The 20,882-nt window shown below is 35.0% G+C and overlaps 1 protein-coding gene across 1 annotated transcript in view; it reads right to left on the minus strand.

The window, feature by feature from the left end:
* Positions 1-20,882, minus strand: part of TM9SF3 (transmembrane 9 superfamily member 3) — a 63,563-nt gene that overhangs the window by 5,646 nt on the left and 37,035 nt on the right. The window contains exons 8-14 of the mRNA XM_063102845.1: positions 18,686-18,780; positions 14,990-15,120; positions 7,468-7,607; positions 4,586-4,654; positions 1,350-1,496; positions 767-850; positions 563-639 (exon numbers count right to left, since the gene is read on the minus strand). Of these exons, the coding sequence (XP_062958915.1) occupies positions 563-639; positions 767-850; positions 1,350-1,496; positions 4,586-4,654; positions 7,468-7,607; positions 14,990-15,120; positions 18,686-18,780 (743 nt within the window). The remainder of the gene's footprint in view (positions 1-562; positions 640-766; positions 851-1,349; positions 1,497-4,585; positions 4,655-7,467; positions 7,608-14,989; positions 15,121-18,685; positions 18,781-20,882) is intronic.

Raw genomic sequence — 20,882 nt, forward strand, 5'->3', positions numbered from 1 at the left:
AACAGTGGTATTGTTCTCATTTTACAGAGGCTTGGAGAGCTTGGGGAATTGGATCAAGGTATAAAGCATACACATGGCACAGCCAGAATGTAACCCCAGTCTGCAGACATCCACGCATGTCCTCATAACCAGTAAACCATGCTGCCTCCTGGACACTGGTACCTCCATAAACAGTCCAAGAAACTTCCACATAGAAACCATTCAGGTTTCTTAACCTGCCTATGTCATGATCTTTTCCATTGAACCTAAGCTTAAAAAATGCTAATTCTCCATATGAATGAGAAACTAACTGTGGTATGGAATTATTTTTTTAAAAAGACTACATGATTAGGCATGCTTCAAAAAAATTTTTTTAATAAAACTTCTAGGATAAAAAAATTAATGAGGTGATTAATTAGGTTTGGGAGAAGAAGCAAAAGGACTTAAATCAGACACTTGAATTTATTTTGGTGTTCCTGATCAAACAACAGAACTCAATTTCTTAATTTCCAATTACTGCATTTTTCTGAAACTGAGAAACTCAAAGATTTATTCGTAATATTCAAAGAATTTCAGAACTTACCACACATTATCCCCAAGGCTGTGCTAAATACCGCCATATATCCAAAGTAAAATGATGTTTGAAATAAGCCATACATCCTGAAATACAACAAAATAATTATATATAGTATATTCATTTTTACTTTCAACATAAGGCCTTAAGTTTTAATATTTAAAGGACAAATTTAATTTCCTAAATAAAACATGAGAAAATGTCTCCACTTACTTTGTTTTGAAAAAATAGTAGTAAAAGGAATACATGTAAACATAGATTGCAGTTGATGCAGCAGAAAGAAAACTTGTCCATTGCCTTTAAAAAAAAAAAATAAAAGTAACTCTTTTGAATGAATGGCACTGAAACAAAAACTTTAAAGCAAATTTGATAAAAACATTCTTTGTATATTTTAAAACAAATGCATGTACACAGTACTTAAATATATCAACAAGGAGAGAGCCTAAGAATTAAAAGCAGAAGTCCTGAATTTTGTCAGATTCCCTAAATGACCTTATATAAACCATTTCCTTTTTCAGACCTGTCTCCTTGTGTGATGCTTCCTCATAAAGCTCTTTCCACATCAAGCATTTTGTAAAAATATTTCTAACATTCTACCTCTTGTTAATAAAAAAATTGACTAATACTATTTTTCCTCTAAAATCATCATTTTTGTGACTGAAAAAAAACCCCTACGTGGTATATTAAGTAGCAAAATTTCTATACAGATCTTTTACTCAGCTTGGTAGACGTCAAAGGAAACCTTATTTTAAAATATTATGGTCCCTAGAAGTTCTTCCCACAAATAAGTACTTACCACCTATAATCCTCTGCATTTAGTAGAAAATATGTGCACACAATGGTCACACAGACGGTCACAATGCACAGGATGACCAGCACCAGCATCATGAAGCCATAGACATAATAGATCTTATATGCCCAGAAAGACGTGAAGATGAAATACCTAAATAAAATGCAATGAAGACATAAGTTTCTATTCTTTATTCTTGAAGATCACTTTGCTCTTGCTAAGTTAGCCTCAATTACATCCCAGTCCTCACTTCTGCCTCACTTAAATCTCACTATTTTTCTTTCAAGTAACTTCCAACAGTTTCCCTTACCCTTTCTCATCTATTAAATACTCTAAAATTCTCTCAAAACTATTTGCTTGGATAATCTTTCAAGAACAGATTCATCAGTAGGACATTCACCTCTAAGTCAACTGAATAAATTAGAAGCTTAAAGGAGTAAAATGTGAAAAAGAACAACAAAAAGCTAAATATCCATATTTTAAAATAATATCAATTCCCTCCTTCTTTCACTTTTTTGTAGATGCAACACCATTCAAGCAATGTATCTTATATTTTATAAAACACCCTATTAAATAGTAAAATAAGTTTGGTAGAGTAATGTATAAAACTAGGAAAAGAAAACCTAAAGAAGGTTCATGCTGTCTTCAGAGGACAGTGAGGAAAAAGGCATTAAGACTTTTCATAAGAAAGACACTTCACTCTAAATCCATTACCCAAGTCATTGTTGAATTAGAAAAGGGCCTTTTATTCTCTATTCTTTTTTCTTATTCTCTTCTGTTTGTGAGTTCGTTTATTTGTCATTCATTCTTTCAACAAATTTACAGAGCCCCTATCACATATCAGGAAAGCAATGAGAATATGAAGGTACATCAAAATGTTCATGAAAAAACAGAATTAAAAGATAATACGAATCTTTCCATAAACTTTTCGAAGTACTCTCATAGAACTGTGAAGACAACAAAGTCTCTACCCTCAAGGAGATTACTGGCTAGTGGGGAAACACCAGGAAAGGATCATGACACACTGTGATACGTGCTATACCAGAGCACATAAGAGGGGACTCTTCCCATTTTGGCTGGGTAGGACTAGGGGATGGGGGGAGGAGAGGTAGTGAGAAGAATCAGGTAAGATATGTGGGGAATGCAGGAGGTAGAAGAATATTCCAGGTACAGGAACAGCAAAAGCAAAGGTTCGCAAATAGGGAATGGAGTGCATTCTGAGAAACTCAAAGTAATTCGATACGGCTAGAACTTAAAATGAAGGGGCCAAGAGATAAAGTCGGAGAAGTGAACAGGGACAGTTCCTACATTATAAAGGTCCTTACTGGCCATGTTATGGAATGGAGACCTCACCTCAATAAAAATGAGAAGTCTTTATAGCAAAGAAGTGACTTGATCAGACTGATACCTGAAGATCACTGCTACTAGGAGGAGAATGGGTTTGCGAGTGGTCAAAACAGAGGAAAAGTTAAAGAAACAGCAGACATGTTATCTAATTTAACAGAGTACCTTAAGAAAGCAGGAAGAGATATGAACCAGAAGCACTGGAGACAGGGGTAGGAGGGAAAAAATGGTCAGAGGTCAAGTCAGGGTGCTGATACAAAGCACTATCAGACTGGAACTATATAAGAATTCCTTGAACTTGCTTTATTAAACCATGAGTTAGTGACACATACTCCAATCCCTCTCTAAGGTACTGACTAATGCCCACAGCACACTTGCAGCTGGTAGGTGACGACCAGGAGTTGGCCCATATCTATTTTTGTCAATTGTACTTGTTAATGTAATTAGACTAAATTACTGAATTAGACTAAATTAAATGTTATATAAAGAAATATATGACAGCAAAAAGAAAGTGTAGTTTCTATGAAAATTATGTTGAATGCATTGGAAAGATTTAAAAGGCGAGTCACTAAAAAAAATGCTATAAAATTAGGTGTGGGTGAGATGGCTATAAAAGACTGGGGGACAAATGTACAAATCTAGAAGGATTCTGCATTTGAATGCTTTAGACAGGTTTTTATGTTCTTGCTCCAATTTAAGAGAGTTACAAAACACAGAAGCTGTATTATGAATGTCAAAGGAAAAGTGATGGAAATTTCAACCAGTAGATACAAATCCAAGACAAGACCTTGGCTCTATATTTAAACAAACAAACAATGAAGGATGCACATTTAGTTGTTTTAAATTAAAATGTTATATATGTAACTTTTTAAATAATTCCCTTACATGAGCCAATTTTTTCAGTTAATCAACTACCAAATCCAATCATGTCTGTTAAGGAGGCTTCTACCTCACAAGAGAGAATCAGCAGTGGGGCATCTGGAAAGGTGTAAGGGTATTTTGAGAGGTCACAATGACTTACATTTAGTGGGCAGGACAGGGCTTTATGACTGCAGTACTTGAGAAAATCCCATACAAAGAACTGTCTTGGCTAAAATAACCAGAGCATTCCCATCAAGGAACATTGGGACACAGGTTGAGAAAAGAAAGGCTTATATTTTGCAGTGGTAATGACAGATGCAGATATGAAACATGGTAAGTGGGCACAAGGTGGCACAAATCCCATTCCCAAACATACACACACACACTTCCCAGCACTGCTGTGGGTCTCTATGGAAGTAACCTAGGAATGACTACGCATCAAAAGATGTCAGGGTCTAGACTGACTAGTAGATAATGGTATACCTAGCTCCTTGGACCCTCAGAAATATTCAAAAGATACAATTAAGACCAGTAAGGGCTGCCCGTGGCTCACTTGGGGGAGTGCGGTGCTGATAACACCAAGGCCACGGGTTCAGATCCTATATAGGGATGGCTGGTTTGCTCACTGGCTGACTGTGACGCTGACAACACCAAGCCAAGGGTTAAGATCTCCTTACCGGTCATCTTTATATAGGAAAAAAAAAAAAAAAAGACCAGTAATTCCTTACATTATACATATGATCAAAGGCTGGTCTACCATTCTTAAGCATGTATTACTTTAATTTTTAAGATCTCCTTTTAGATGAGAGAGGTCTAGAATATAATACAAAAAAGTATAAACTTCACCTGAATATTTGAGAACAGAGCAGACAACTCCTTGTAGATAGCCTATGTCGACCCCTTTTTGGAAGCCATGGAATTAAAAGACTAACTCCATTAGATGCCTTCCCATCTGATGATTCTACACATACCCTAACTCCTAAACTCTCCTACTATAAACAAATCCCTCAAAACATAAATACATCACCAAAACTTACATTTCGATAAAGATTGAGCCAAAAGGTAAAATTCCTCCCAGGCAAACAATAACTGCAGGCTCCATAAACCTGGAAAACATTAAAATTAACAGTAAACTTCTAATATGATTTCCATATTATACAAATTCTGATTTTTTTTAAAGTATCAAGAAAACACGTGATACTTAAAAATCATCTCTAACAGACAGAAACACCAGTAAAAAGAAAGACCAAAATCCAAAGAGGTACAATACATAGATGGGACTTCCAATTAGTCAGTTATAATCAATTTTCTTTCCAGAATTAATGGCTGAGATAAGTATGTGGGGAACACAAATTATTGCCACAGCAGAACTAAAGAAATACTCTAAGTGTTTGTTCCTGTTCTACCATCTCAATAACTTCTAAGAACTCTATAGGCATTTACTTACAGAAAACCAAAGGGAGAGAAAATAAGAGTCTTAAGACCCCTGTCTGAAATAATGTTTCCCAAATAGTGAGCTTGCCATCTCTTTGGTCCATCTCTCCTTATGTAATTGAAGTATTATGAGTTCTGATTTATAATGGGGCCAAAGAAATTAAAAAAAAAAAAAAATTCAAGTTTCATTCATTCACTCAACAAATATTTACTGACTGCAATTAGTAATTCTCCACCTGCAGTGCCTCTCTCGTCTCATACTTCTCTTGCAGCAAGCATTGGCTCAAGTGTTCTCCCTTTAAACCCTTCCCTGAGTCTCTCAGGAAGAGGTGGGCCCTTCCGCCAATACCACAGCACTTACCACACTATACTGTAACTGTTTAATTATATATATACACATATATATTATAGCATATCTATATCTATATCTATCAGACTGCACTAGATTATAAACCCTGGTGGACAGAAGCTATTCAATTAGTTATTCCCAGTGCCTAGCACAGTATCTGGCACTAAAAAGATACTCAACTAGTATCTCTTAAATGAGCAAACTAAAAAATTGAAAATAAAAAAATTGAGAGCTGACAAAAATAATTTAAAAATCATTTAATCTATAGAGTCTTCTTCCCACATTCTATAGGAAGCCAAGACCTGCAGAGGTTACAAGTGATCTGCCAGTCCTGCAGAGGTTACAAGTGATCTGCCAGGTTACAGTCAATGAGAGCCAGAACTAATATTCAGATTTTGGTTACCATGTGATTATACCAAAAAAGTGAAGATACACATGAGCCTCTCTACAGCTAAATGCCACCCATCTCTGGTGAGGAAGGTCACATGTTCCCTCCTCTCCTTCACAAGCCCTAGTGACTTAGAGAAGCTTTTGTGACTTCTAACTATGCTTTTCCTTTAACCTTACTCTCCCCAGAAAAGAGGCAAACATCAGGATATCAATCAGCCCTAATAGTTTAACATTGACTTAGAAAAACAATAATTGACTTTAAAAAGTGTACTACAAAGTTCTAGCCAAAGACTATCATAAGTACCACTTAAGGAAAGAAAAGAACATGGCCAATTCCTAAGACTAGAACAGATCACTCTAAACTATACAGACTATTTTATTCAGCCTCCATTTCTATAAGTGTCTACATGCCTCCATGTCTAGAAAAGGCAGTGAATAATTATTACCTGTTTGTATAAGCCCTTAATACGAGGGTACTTCAAAAAGTTCATGGAAAAATAGAATTAAAAGATAATACAAATATTTCCATAAAAGTACTCTCATGTAAGTTATACTTATAAAGTGATAAAATATCTAGGAATAGAGGCTTTTCAATACATATACCTCATTATAAATATATATAGTCTACTGCACAACTATTCTTATTATGGGAAACATAATAAATGTACAGTAATAATGCTCTATTTTTGTCTGCTATTAAGAATTAGGAAAATAAAAAACGAATGCAGAACAGCACAAGGCACTACTAATATTCACTTTACTTATTTTGAAAGGCAATATATATACTGAGTTCACTTTGTCCAAATTTGCATTACAAATATTAGAAATATAAAAATATTGGTGACATCTTATTTGGCATTCAAAATTTTTAAAAACAAACAGATCTTAAATTAAAAATCCACCAAAAATCATAACTTAAAAGCTAACTGGTCAAATGAACTGTAAACTATGTTTATACTATCACAATAGGGGCACCCATTCAACTGTTAAATAGAAATATTTGTCATCCTTTGTCAGGATTAATCTTGAATCCATGAGAGGTCCTCAATAACACATTCTGTGCATAAAATGCCACAGACATGTATTTGAGAGATTCTATACTATCCCAGAGTGAAGAATACTTGTATAAGTCAGTAAATTATAACTGGTCTCTTCCTAACTCATCTCTCAATTGGTTAGATGCACATGGCTATAAATGTCTTGTTAGTATTATTTAGACTAATAAAATGTCTGGGAAGGAAGTGAAATTACAAGCCAGCGGTTGGCAAACTTTTTCTGTAAAGGTTCAGATAATAAATATTTCAATTTTTGCAGGTGATAAAATCTTTGACATAACTACTGTCCTGTCAACCCTGACGCTGTAATGTAAAAGGAGCCATAGACAATATGTAAACAAATGAGCAAAGCTATGTTCCAAAAAACTTTATTTACAAGAAAAGGCAGCAGGCTTAATAAAACTGTTGCAGCTTTAGTTCCCACCCACCCCTACACACTAGTGTTCTTATCAAAGAATCTGACTTATCTGTAAATAGCACCAATATTCAGAAAGTGAAATAAGGATATAATTTACTACTACTCCTAACAATGTAGGTTAAAGGAAAAATTAAAATGAAAAAATTCTTAAACTCAAACTTAAGATAGTCACTCTCATAAATACATGACAATTCTTAACTTATATGTACACAATAGCCTTAAGAACTTATATATTGTGAGAAACAATTGCATAAAATTTAGCATTCTCTTTACCATTTTTTCTCCGGTATAGGGCGAGGCACTGCATTGACACGACAAGGAAAGTTGGGCTGACCTGACAGATTTCGGCCAAGTATTGTACCAACAAGATTTAGAGGAAGAATAACAAAAAAACAGATGCAACAAACGGCCACCTGTAAATTAAACAAAAATGTGTGTGATCTCTCAGAGGACAATCATGTTAATAAAAACACATAAAAGGAAAACTTAAAAATTAAAACACAATTTGATCATAAAAGAAAATGTTTAAGTTCAATATGGGCTAAAGTTGTGCAAGATATACACTAATGAAAACAGGAAAATAATTTGCTTTAAAAATACTAGGATTGAACTAAATAGAATTTGAACTGTTCCCTATCCACTTTAGTTCCCCATTTTCCTATTCTTCCATACTGTATCTGCTATTATAATCCTTTTATCTCCTTTCACTTTTAGCCGTCATGCTTTTGGTAGATCTATCCTTTATCTTTCATCATTATAACCAGCTTATTTATTTGGCTACACTTTATTGAGGTCCTAATATGCACAAGGAGCTTCACATTTGTTATTCCCGTACTTTACAGATGAAGAAATGAGACTCAAAGTGGCGAAGTAACTTCCCACGATCAGGTAGCCCGATTAAAATTTCAATTCAGATCTGCCAGCCTCAAACCCCTTCACTTTTCTATTCTACACTGCCTTGGAATCCTAACAATAGAATAATATCTCTATGTGTATGTGTCATTACTAAAACAACACAAGTATTTTCCACCCATTCAAGGTCTAAAATTATAGAGAAGACCCAGTTTCTAGAACCAAAGTGGCCAGTTAGGAAGATATTTATTTTTGTTATTTTTTCTTTATAAAATCTGGGTATACAGGACACATATTTGAGCTCTTTTCTGGCCAGCATCTAGTTAAGATCACTTCACTCTGAACTTCCATAAAATGGAGTAGAACTGAGTCACCTCTAAGATCTCTTTCAACTACACATTTTGGGGTTTTAATAAATAAAAAGGAAAAGTGAGAGAAAAGATGAATGAAAATTGTGAAGAAGTTGAGAGAAATGAAGAAGTATGGGGCAGAAAAGCAACATTAGTTAAAACTCTGTGTCCTCATTCTATCCTATGTGTGTGTGTTTAAACAAGCCAAAGGGTATCATCATCTTCCTTTCAGATAAAACTTATATAAATATATGGCAGTTAAAAGAGCTCTGTAAGCCCATTTTAAGGATCAGACTTAGAAATTTAACTTATTTGTGTCTTAGTTTAGACCTATAAATTATAACAATCTATGCCTGTGTAGTAAGAATATATAAAATGTGAAAGACCACAGGTGTTTTTAAGATATTTTAAATATAATATTTTGTGAATTATACATATGTCTCATACATATAGGGGGCGCTGTCTCAATCTTTACTTTTGATTGCTTTCTTAATTACTACAAGACTCATAAACCTTAACACATTGTAATAAAGACTGTGTATTTTCCCCTTAATTTACCAAAACTATAATTTCAAATAAGGATTAAAGAGAAACTGAAGAAAACATTCCTACGTGAAATCACATGGTCTAAAAGAACGGGTTTCAAACTGTTCCACAGAACCTTAAGGTCCTTCTGAAGAGCTTTAGGAATTCCACAAGCAATAGATTTGAATATCCTTTTGAAAATAATTTTTTTTTAAAAAAAGTTTAAATGTAATAAGAAATATACAGACTCAAATGAGTTCTATACCAAATATTAATACACTGGCTATGGATACCTTAGCTAGGTTAATTCATTTTCATGCAAACCTCAGAATAAAGTTTCTCCTGCTACCTCTGTGCATATTTTTGAACTTGTGGTAAATGCATCATTGATTAGGTAGGTTTGTAATGCTACATTGGTCTTTTGTTCTGCCTCCTCTCTCCCCATCCCAATTCAGGCCTGCACATATTTGCACACTAAAAGTTCTACAAGCAAAGGCACTACCACAACACACACGTGTCACAGGCAATTGAGTGGCAGGTAAAGTGAGGACCTATCTTGCCTTCTGTGTACATAACAACAATCAATAAAGAAACCTGTACACTGTCTCATTAAGACATTATCAGAGCATCACATATTGCCCACAGGTACTGATATTCAATGCTGTACCCCACAAATATTTACAATCAATTATATTTCAATAAAAAAAAAAGATGCTCAGGTTGCTAAGTAAAAAAAGAAAAGACATTACTAACTGTCTAGAATTTGTTTAAACATTTTTCCTTTTCTTGTCTGATTTTTTTATACATGATAAAAAAATGTGGGCAGTTTGTTAGAAATTGTAGTGATTAAACTGTGAAACCAATTTCCTACTCCTTTATGTTCAAGTCCTGGATGAGTTTACTTGCAGAATAGTCTGAGACTGCAAGGCAAATTGTTAAAAGAAAAAAAAATCACATGAAATTAACTCATTCATGAAGTCAGGATTTTTCTCAATACTGATATTCAACCAAATACATTGGCTGCTGAAGAAGATACAACTGGTTTGTTATTCATACTCCTTGGTATTAGATTTGTATTCATCACAACTTTATTGTTCTCAATAAATTTACAGTGTTAAAATACTGAATTTACAAAATATTTTTATACTAATAGAATCATGCTAATATTTGTTTTCTATATTGGGCTTCCAGATTAAGGTTTCATTGTAAAATGAAATTTAGCAGCTTAGAGTTAAAAAACTATTGGTCTAAAACACTGTTGAAAACCCTGGAAATCAAACCAATACAGGGTCCTCCCTTAGCTCCCTGGCTACTGTTCATGAACCAAAGGACAGTAAAAGCCGGCAGTGGGAGAGGAAACACTTCTGTGCATGTTCAGGGCCTTTCCTATTTACAACAAGAACAACAAAGTTAGAAACAAGTACTGCCTATTAGTACTTAATACCCCAAAGATCTACCAACTGGTCAACCCTTCTCAATCTTAGTCATAAACCAAGAATGTGGTTATTACATAGTCTATCTTTGCTTCCAGACTGGCCTTTTAGGAAATATTTTGTGTGAATGAGATAGAAAGGGAAAAGGCAACCTAAGTTGAGATACTGTGAAATGCTAAAGGAGAGATTTTTTTTTTTAGGGTAATAGATAGCAATTGCTTATATAGGTAAGGTGATTCTCAGGAAAAATATCATTCTTGTCAACCATTATGTTTTAGGATTTCTTTAACACCTGCTCATAGTAGATGATTTCTACCATCCCTCTTCTAATTCATACATTTTATAACTTTATTTAAAAATATATTTAGCCTCTTTATAAAAATTATTTAGCCTTAATTCAAGCATCTCAACAACTGGACCTACTAATCAGGACATTGCTAACCAAAACACTAATGCATCTAAGAAACTTAACTATTTCATCCAGCTAATGTCAATACATGTTAATACATAACTCACCATTCTGTTTCTTGGGTTACTTCAGTACTATAGTAGAAGACACTAAATTTGAAGTGAAAAATTTATTCTATGAAGCTAGCATTATCTTGATACCAAAACCAGAAAAAAAGACATTATAAGAAAACTACAAGTCAATATCTCTCATAAATATAGATGCCAAAACAACAAATTTTAGCAAATGAAATCCAACAATATATAAAACGGATAACACGTCATGACAAAGTGAGGGTTTATCAAATGAAAGCAAGACTGATTTTGGATTAGAAAATCAATCAATGCTATTCACCAAATCTTTATCCAAGTTATTAATAATCATTTGAATAGGTGAGAGTCAAGAGTATCTGTCACATTCTACTAAACAACAGTATCTGACATACTACGGGTAACATCCCAACACTCTTACTCTATTTATTCTAACTCTATTTCTTGTAACTGTTTGCTTACTCAACTTCCTGGCTGTACTTTTATTCTGGTCACATTTCCCTTTCTTGTTCAACGAGATATAATACTTTGTATATAGTCCTTTGTTCTTCTAATCTACTAAAACCTACCAAGGGAGAAATGAAGTTGTTCTAGCATTTTTGCTGTCATGAATCCATATTGGCTCCTGTCATTTAAAAAATAAATTTTAATAACCCATTCTAAAATCTTGTACTGCATCAACATCAAGTTCACCATATTCTGTAAGGTAGAACCACTTTCTTCTTTTTCTTCCCAGAAAAGTAGATTTGTCAGTGTCCAGTTACAACACTTTTGCCCTCTTACAGTTACTCAAACATTACTTATTGGTATGATTTCTCAGTATCTCTAAAAAACCATTTAGATGAGCAAAGAGACTTTCAAGCTAAGGTAGCTGCATACTCCCGTACAATCAACTGCCTTAGCTATTTTAGGCTTCACTTTCCTCTTCTCAGGGAACTTTTCCTCTTGCTTTTCTTGTTTGAAGGTTATTTTATTTGTCAAAAAATAAAAAGAGGAAGAATAGAATGAAGCCACTTTACTTTTATTCTGTTATACCACTGATCCCACATAATAAGCTTTGATCTTGCTGTGAAACTATCTTCACAAAATTCTTTTTTTTTTTTTTTGCCTTATTTGTCAACAGTTCAGCTTAAGTAATAAAGTTTTTCTAACACTAGTTTTTCCAGATCTTTCTTATTCTTTTAACACTTAGGTACACTATACTCTTCTCACCACTTTTTAGTCTTTATCACATAGTACCTATCCATTAATGTTGGTTTCCATTTTTTCCTCACTGTGGTAATTCCTGATTACATATCATGAATTTCATCTTTGAGAATCTCTAATTCTCAAGCTATTTTTCCAGTTATGGCTCAAGACTTGGGTCGTGGGAGAGCATTTCCCTAAATATTTGTAAAATATGATTTCTAAACCTATGGCATATTTCTGATGATGTTCAAGATTCCCTTCTCTTAGGATGACAGATACAACGTGGCTCATCCACGACCCCTGTTATTTCTCCTTCATCAACTATTCTACCCACTGAAAGAGAAAACCATAAAGTAAGATAAGTCAAGGATTATCAGAGCATGATGAGCTGAATAATGTTTACAGTAGAAAGATGATTAGTTCCCATGCTATCTTGCCTCTGTGAGTGTTAAAACTCTGCAACTTGGTTCTTCGTCCCCTGAAAGGCTACAATAACATCAAATTTAGGATTCGAGATTTACAGCCCACAAGAAACTTCATACCTTAACAAAACCCGTTTCCAGAACATTTTGGGCAAATCCTTCCTCATTTCCAAGAATCTCTTATAGGATCCAAACTTCTGAGTATAAAACCTAAATAAATCATTCTTGAACAAATTCCCAAAAGAAAAAGTTTTTACATTCCCAGAATTAATCTAATTTCAAATACACTCTCTCCTATTCTCTATTGTGCTTCTGCCAGAATACTCCAACTTCAGGAACAGGTCTATTCATCTTTAGACAGTTGTTGACCCCAAATTTCATTAAGCAATCTCTTACATTTTCTTGTAACATTCTTTTGACTGGAGGCACATGCCTTAAACCTGGGACACTAGACATAGTTCAGAATATCATTACAACCCTCTATCAATGTTTCTTTTATCTTTATTAAGCTTCTAGGATTGACTGTTGTTTGGCAAGCTTAATCTGACATGGATTTAATGGCTTTATGTGTAATTAGGTGCACATGAGCAGAGAAGTTGGTATCCAAAGACAAACTTCATCCACTTTCAACCTTATCTCAGACTAGTCCTGGTAACAACAGTGGTATTCTGACCAAATTCCAGATCCCACGTGGGCTAAATACCTATTTTTCTGGTACCTCTATAGGGCAAGGCAGAAGCTATAAAGTTTCTAAGGTCAGGTTAAGTCCTCAGTTGTGGAAACTTTGATAAAACAGCATTAGAGTGAAGATCACCCAGAGAAAAGGCTCAATGTCTGTGAGATCAAAGGAATGGGAGATAGAGCTAAGGCCTGAGGAAGAGTATACAGGAGAATCTGAAAACTTTGATTTTCAAACTAGGGTATTCAGTTAACAGGGGCACCTAGCTTCTCAGACACATGGTGCCTATGATCTCAGAGCCTTTCATCTGAAAAATTCATCCCCAGATACTAGGAACTGAAATCAGATACTAGGTTTAAAGCAGGACAGATATACTGGTTTGAGATGAAGCCCCGGGCATTAAAATGCTGTAAATCCTCAAGTGATTCCAATGTGCACTGAGGGTTAAGAACCACAAATTTTATGAGAACATATAACCATTTTCTTCATAATATCAACAAGTTAAGCAACTAAAAATGCAAATTTAAGTGGTAAAAACACTTAACAGACAGCTAGATCAAACATTCACCTCAAGTTCTTAAATTTCACATTCTAAACAAGTTTTTACACTTTTAAATGGAAAAAAAAAAAAAAATGCTAGACCACACACCTGATTAAAACTTGAGGCTAGTGGAATGCCCTGTGCTCAGAATTCCTTCTTTAGCATGCAAATTAAGAAGCCTGCTAAGCACCAACAGTCTTTTACCATCACTAAGATCAATTTTATAAACCTTCTCTGGCTCAGCATAAATTTTAATATTATATTCTAATAATTAAGATTATCTAAAGGCAAATTATACTGAATAACATTTTAAACATTTAAATGTTTTAACATTTAAAACCCCATTTACAAAGTGGCAAAATTTACAATTTTAGTGAAACAAAACAACTTTGAAATATAATTTTTACCAATATCAAATTCAAAACCTTCTGAAAAGAGGGGAGTTCCAGTCAAGATGGCAGAATAGACAGTACCCAGCGTCACTCTCTCCCACAAATCAACCAAATTTACAACTATAAATATGTAACATCAGCCAAGCTGGGGCCGTTGGAGCTCAGGGTAAGAGAAGGAGAGACCTACGGAGTTCATGAAGCCAGGAGAAACTACAATGAGAGAAAGAAAAAGCTGCTCTGAGCATTTTGGGCTGCAGATGTTTTAAGGCTCCAGCTGATGAGCACATGGAGCAGGAGCAGGCAGAAGCTGCAGCTGTACCCTTCAGATGGAGTTACTTGGAGGCAGCAGGAGATAAGAGGGCCTTGGTGGCCCCCAGGACAGCAAGACCACTAATAGGTTTCTCATGGACCCACGCAGGAGCAAGGAGCCAGAACAACTGAAAAAAGGGAGCCATTCAGAGGCCGGTGAGTCATTGCAAGGGACCAGTGCAGGGCCCATCCCATGGGAAGTGTTTGGAGCATGGGCGGTGGGCGAGATGGGAACACTGGGAGAACACTGGGAGAACACGGGGACACAGCAAGGACAGCTGAACTGCCCCCTAGTCAGCACAGGATCACTCAGAGGAGAATGGTCAGGAATGCAGAATTGCATGGGGTGCAGTTTGAAGAAAAAACTCAGGCCTAGATCAGAGATTCTACAGAACACAGATACACCAGGTCTCTAGAGAGCTGGAAGTACCTATAAGATCAACCATTAAACCCTGAGCTGCACAAAAAGCCTTCCCTAGGGAAACAGCAGCAAAGCAGCAATTTAAACAACCACACAGCTAAAGTACTGGTTCCCACAGGAAGATCAGGCCTCATATCAGAATGTTTATAATTTTTCAGGTTAAAAGTAAGATTCAAGCAACTTACCATTGTTCCAAAAGGAATGGCTCTTGAAGCATGATAATAAATGGCTATAAAATTGATGAAGAAGGCAGTGCCACACACCATTGCTGGGATAAGAAATGCCCCAATAAACATCTGCTTTATCCATCTCCTTCCTGAAAAAAAAAGGGAAACTATGAAAACTGGAGCTACATAGACAGGCATGTATTAATGTTTAAAATATAATTATTTAGTACCAAATTATTTATTTAAAATTTTAATATAAAGACCATGAAATTTGACATCCTAATAATTGTTTCAAAACAATAACTAATAAAGACCAGTCCAACTCTTCAAGTATGTGCATTGGAAACATAGCTCTTGAAGTGGGTGTACTGGAAAAGAGCAATGACCTGCAATAAAATATTCTGATGTTTGTCTTGGTTCTGCCACTGAACTTCTGTGAACTTTGTGAGCCACTCAATCTCCCTGAGTCACAAGTTGGCCTAGTCAGAGATTTTCAAATAATTACTAGGAGTTCTGGAGCTTCATGGCATGCCCATGAAGTCACTGGTGAAAGAAAATCCTAGATCCTCTAGCCCTACTTCAACCAGAACAATTCCATTTTCAGCAGCTTCACACATTGGAATTTCACGTAAGCTTTCATTTGAAAAGGCGGTATACTACTTAAAAGAAAAAAGTTTAAAAAACCACTGGGTTAGATGGTCTGTAAGTTTATTCTTAGCTGCATAATTATGATTATAAACATGTATTTAAATGTTTTTCTATACTTGAAAAGGAAAAAACAATGTGTTTCATGAGCTCTATTCCAGAACTTAGAACTATAGATTTGCAAGTTTTACTATTGCTTTGTACCTCTGTGTATTGCCAAAATTCTATATTTGAGCATTTATTATTTAAATAATCAAGGGAAGAAACTTTTAAACTATATAATCAAAAATGTTAAATCATATCAACCAGAAGAACAACAGGGAGCTAACTTTCTAATATAGCAGAGTGTATGAGGGTACTTCAAAAAGTATGTAGGAAAATGGAATTGAAAGATAATGCGAATATTGCTATGAACTTTTTGAAGAACCCTCATACAAGCAAGTACAATGCTGGCAGAAAACATCTTCATTCAGCTTAGGAACAAAATGTAAAGATTTGAAATTCAACCCCACAATCCTAAGCAATAGAGACCCAAACAGAAAGTACTATAGGAAAAACAAGCAATATCCTAACTTGTTTTCTTCTATATAAAGTTATTTTTAAACATCTGTCTCACAGAACTACTACCCCAAATCTTAACATTCCTCCTGAAAAACTCTCTTATTCTGAACTTGTTCCTCTGTTTCCTTCCTAGCACTTCCTTTTCCTGCCCTTTCCATTATCTTCTCAGATTCAGACTTGTATTAATAAAACTCCTTATCCAACTCTATTTCTCCCTTTCCTTCTAACAGTCAAAAAGAATCCCAAGTGCATTCCACCAGGTACAACTGGTAGCCCAGGCATCTGTGTTGTTGTGATTCCTACTGCTCCCCAACGCCGTGGAAGCTCTGGTCAAGTTTCAGGCTAAGCCTGGCTTTAAATTGGGTCTAGAACATCATTCAGGGCACCGAGGACAGTGGGAAGACCTTGAGCTTCACTATAGTTCAAATCCTAAGATAATTCTGAAGAATTCTTGATTCACTGGGTAGACCTTTACATTAACTGGGTTTTTAGGGATTGTTCAGATAAAATATCAGGATATGATCAGACCTCCTCAGGGCACTATCAATTAGAACATATCTTTAAATTATACTTAAGATTTGGTACTCCTAGACCTGAACACTGTCAACTTTCAAGAATAAGTAAAGGAAAATTTGGCTGGGTGTTCTGCCATCAGACTAAAAGCAGATTTATGCCCAAGTATGAATAAATTTCCTGTTTAAAATAAATCTGTTTCTGTCGTGGAAACTTTTTTGGGAGCAATAAACTGTGAAATTTTTAGCCTAACTAGTTTCCAGGTCAGATTCAAAGCAGAAACTACCTTAGGAATCCTTATTTCCTTAGGATGTAGTCCTACATGATAGGACTCACTTCCCATACCTGGAGGTACAATTTAGAGACTGAACACCTAACTAAAACAGTGAGGAATCCATAAAGATACTCCCCCCTGAGGCAACCCAAAGAATTATCTATATTAAAAGTACAGACCATATTAAGTCAAGAATTTTAAGAGCCTAAACAGAAGTGACTCTTTTGTTAAACGTCTGAATTTAAAAACTCGGTCTCTCCTGTAACCCAAACCACATAGCCTGCAGCTAATTGCCAGAATACAATGACTATTGCTCTCACAATGTACACAAATAATTAGAGAAAAATTATTAACCTTGATGGCCATTCTTTACTAGCTTACTAACCTGATCTTATTTGAGAATAACAGGAAATGAACCCATGGAGAATGAAGTATGACACCAGTCAACTCCCACCCGGTAAGTTCCTTGATGATTATCTGAAATGCTCAAGCATGTCTGCACGTCCCACTGTTGCCATGAATCAGCTTTCTACCACAGACCCTTACAAAACCCTATGGCAAACCTGGGAGAGGCAGAGATGGTCTTTGAGACACAGTCGACCATTTCCCCAGGCTGCCAGCTTCCTGATTAAAGGCTACCTTTCCTTACACCAACACTTGTCGCTCAATTATTGGCTACTGGGCCACAAACAAACAGACCTTTGGGGTTCTTGGTAACAGTAGGACCAATAAAAAAAAGCAATGGTAAACCAGGATATCCTAAGGGAATTTTAAATGATCCTATATTCTAATTTTCTATAACCTATAGGTCTCTCTAGTCTACTAACAGAAGGCAGGATTCCCTAATGCTGACATTGCTTAGGATGGGCTGCAAAAAACACAGTAGGAAGTCTCTATCCTTGGGAATATAATTTTAAGGTCTTTCAACAACCCTTCATTCATAAACTAAAATATGCAAATCTACTACTTTCAGCACTTTTCTGACCCCAGATTATGACAGAGAACACAAAGGAACTTTCAGACCCGTGATGCCATCACAGAAAGAACCACCAATAGTAAATACCCTTGTATCATCCATGCATTATTCCCATCATTTCTAGGTCACAGTAGTAAAGGAGCAAAGGGGTATTTAAGATGTGCTCTTAGCAAGAGATTGTGACACAGAAAAACAGAAATCTTTGTGAAGGGTCCTTTGATAAATATTTAAGAGTCAACAGAAATGAACTGAACAGCCCTTCTTCCTATTCTCCTTCCACCATCCAGAATCTTTAGCCATAGGCCATTAAACCTACCTTTATATGAGGGTACTTCAAAAAGTTCACGGAATGTTTCATATTATCTTTTAATTCTATTTTTCCACAAACTTTTTGGAGTACCCTCATATTCGTGTATGTGGAGGGATCACATGGAGTTCATCTAGGGAGCTAAGTACCTCAAAGCAAAAATAATATCAATATCTCAAATATAATGTCCTACATGTTCCTCACGCTTAATTTCCCAGTGGACAATGGAGGTAATCTATTGAATACTCAAAATTTTAGGAAATAAAATGCAAAGATTCCATAAAAACAAGATAGAACACATAGCAGGTTTGGTTCAGATTACATAATATGGGATAACAGGATCTTACAATGGCTATACTGCCCATTTTAAATTCCAAATACCTCAGTAAAATATTAGCATCTATAATTAAAAAAACAAAGTGATAACTCATAAGTTACCTCCTTGTCTAGCATACAGACTTCCTCCAAAATAACCATTCACTGGAGATGTAGCAGCATAGACAAATATGGCTGTACTGAGCATTGATCCTCTCCTAGAAAGGGCAAAACAACATATATGATGAATTAAAATCAGCAATTTAGAGAAACATCATATAGTCTATCACAATATTAGTTTAATTTCAAAGACAAATTTAACAGAGACACAAAAATATCACATACTGGACGGCAAAAGATTTCAAAAGGTTCTCTAGTGAATAAATTTTTAGTTAAAACTGCATTTAAATAGTACCATGATGATCCTAATTTTTTTTAATCTGAAGTTAAATTTCATAGTATATTCTAAACAAATATTTCAAGTTTCTCTGGCAAAAACCTTAGAAGCTGACACCAAAGCTGTTCTGCAGTCCTGAAAACCAACCCCATCATATGGAAGAGAATATTCATCTGTTAAGAAAAATGACTAGAACATTCTATTTTATAATTTGATTCTACTGCTTAAGATCCTTGACCGCTAACAGAAATAAAATGGAAGTAGTATAATATGTACCAAATGCTATTATTTTAAATGGTATAACACTGAGTCTTTCCCTATTTTGTTTCCCCATACTGGCAAAAATGATTTTTAAAAAATCTGTAAGTCCACAATCAACTCAGAATGACAGTCCCTACAATCCCTAACCTCCTCCTCCAAAAATGATATTTAGAGAATTCAGACCAACCCTTCTGTTGAGTAAAACTGGAAAAAATATTTTTTAAATGCCTAATTGCAAATAGAAATATTAAAATGTAATATTAATCATTTGCATAATATAGAAATGTATTTAACCCACTATATATTTCAACCCACTACTCTGTAAATATGTAGCACACTCTTCTGCTCAAACACCTATGCTTACTTTCTTAAAGTGAATGCATAATAGTGAAAACACTATAATATTTCATTTCCATCACTCTACACAAATACAACGTTAAGAATTTGTCATTCCCAAGCTTAAAAGATCATGGGTCTCAAAGTTAATCAGTTTTAAAAACCAAATTTGTTTTTTCAAGAACCCAGTTAGAAACTGCAAATATTAATTTATTCCTTCCAGACTACTATTAACAAATTTGATCCATTCTGTTTATAAATGTGTGTGTTAAGGCTGACTTAGGCCTAACAATGCTGAAAATGGAAAGGCTGCTTTCAGTCTAAGACCAGTCAGAAGTTCCTAATATCAACAAAAAGGTTTCAAAAAGGTTCCTATGTGAATGAGAGTCTAAAATGACTACCAGATACTTAAGCCTGCAGTCCTCCAGAGACCATTCCATTAAATAAAAGTGTGAGCATTTGTCACAGTTTTAAAAATCAGATATATCACCTCTTTGTTCATAAATATTCTACAGGCATTTTACCCCCTAAATAAACCATGTTCATCTACACTGAAAAATCTGCTAAGACATGGAACTGTGCTCCTCATTCATCTCTCCAAGACTGGAGGGGGAACATCTAAGGGGCTGCTCTGCCTACACTGACCATCACCTTACCACTCTCCACCAAAAGTTTCAGAGCAGCAGCAGCAGCATTACCAGGTTTACTTTTACCTCCTCAAACTCTGTCTTCTTTAGAGTTAATACCACACATCAATTGATACTGATCCTTTACTTACACCGTCAAAATATTTTTTCCTCTCTGATTGCTATAGTGATCACAGAGGCAAAGTGATTTTCACATGTTACATTATCTGCTCTTTATCCTTTAAAATCATTCCTACTCTGGAGTGATTCATCCTAATTTTATGTGCAAATTTTTCATTTTTTCAATAACTACTTTGTTATTATCACTATTTTCATTTCCATAACACAGCAAATTTTAAGAGAAGAGTTCTGGAGTAAGATTGCCTAGGTTCAAATCCTTGTTTATTAACACCCTTTGGTAACAGCTGTGTGATCTCAGTCAAATTATGTAACCTCTCTGAGTTTTACTTTTCTCATATGTAGAATGGAGATATTAATAGTCCCTTCACAGGGCTGATGTGAAGATTAAAGGAGCTAATGCACATAAAGCATCTAATTTGGAACCTCAATAATATTAGCCACTTTTATATCATAATAATACTTACTGCTTTACTACTTCTCATATAAGTAATTAATTATGTTCCCTACAAATAAATACAACATAGAACAATCATTTACAGTAATGACAGACTAAAATAAC

This window comes from Cynocephalus volans, chromosome 7 (assembly GCF_027409185.1).
Source record: "Cynocephalus volans isolate mCynVol1 chromosome 7, mCynVol1.pri, whole genome shotgun sequence".
NCBI classification, from domain to species: Eukaryota; Metazoa; Chordata; class Mammalia; order Dermoptera; family Cynocephalidae; genus Cynocephalus; species Cynocephalus volans.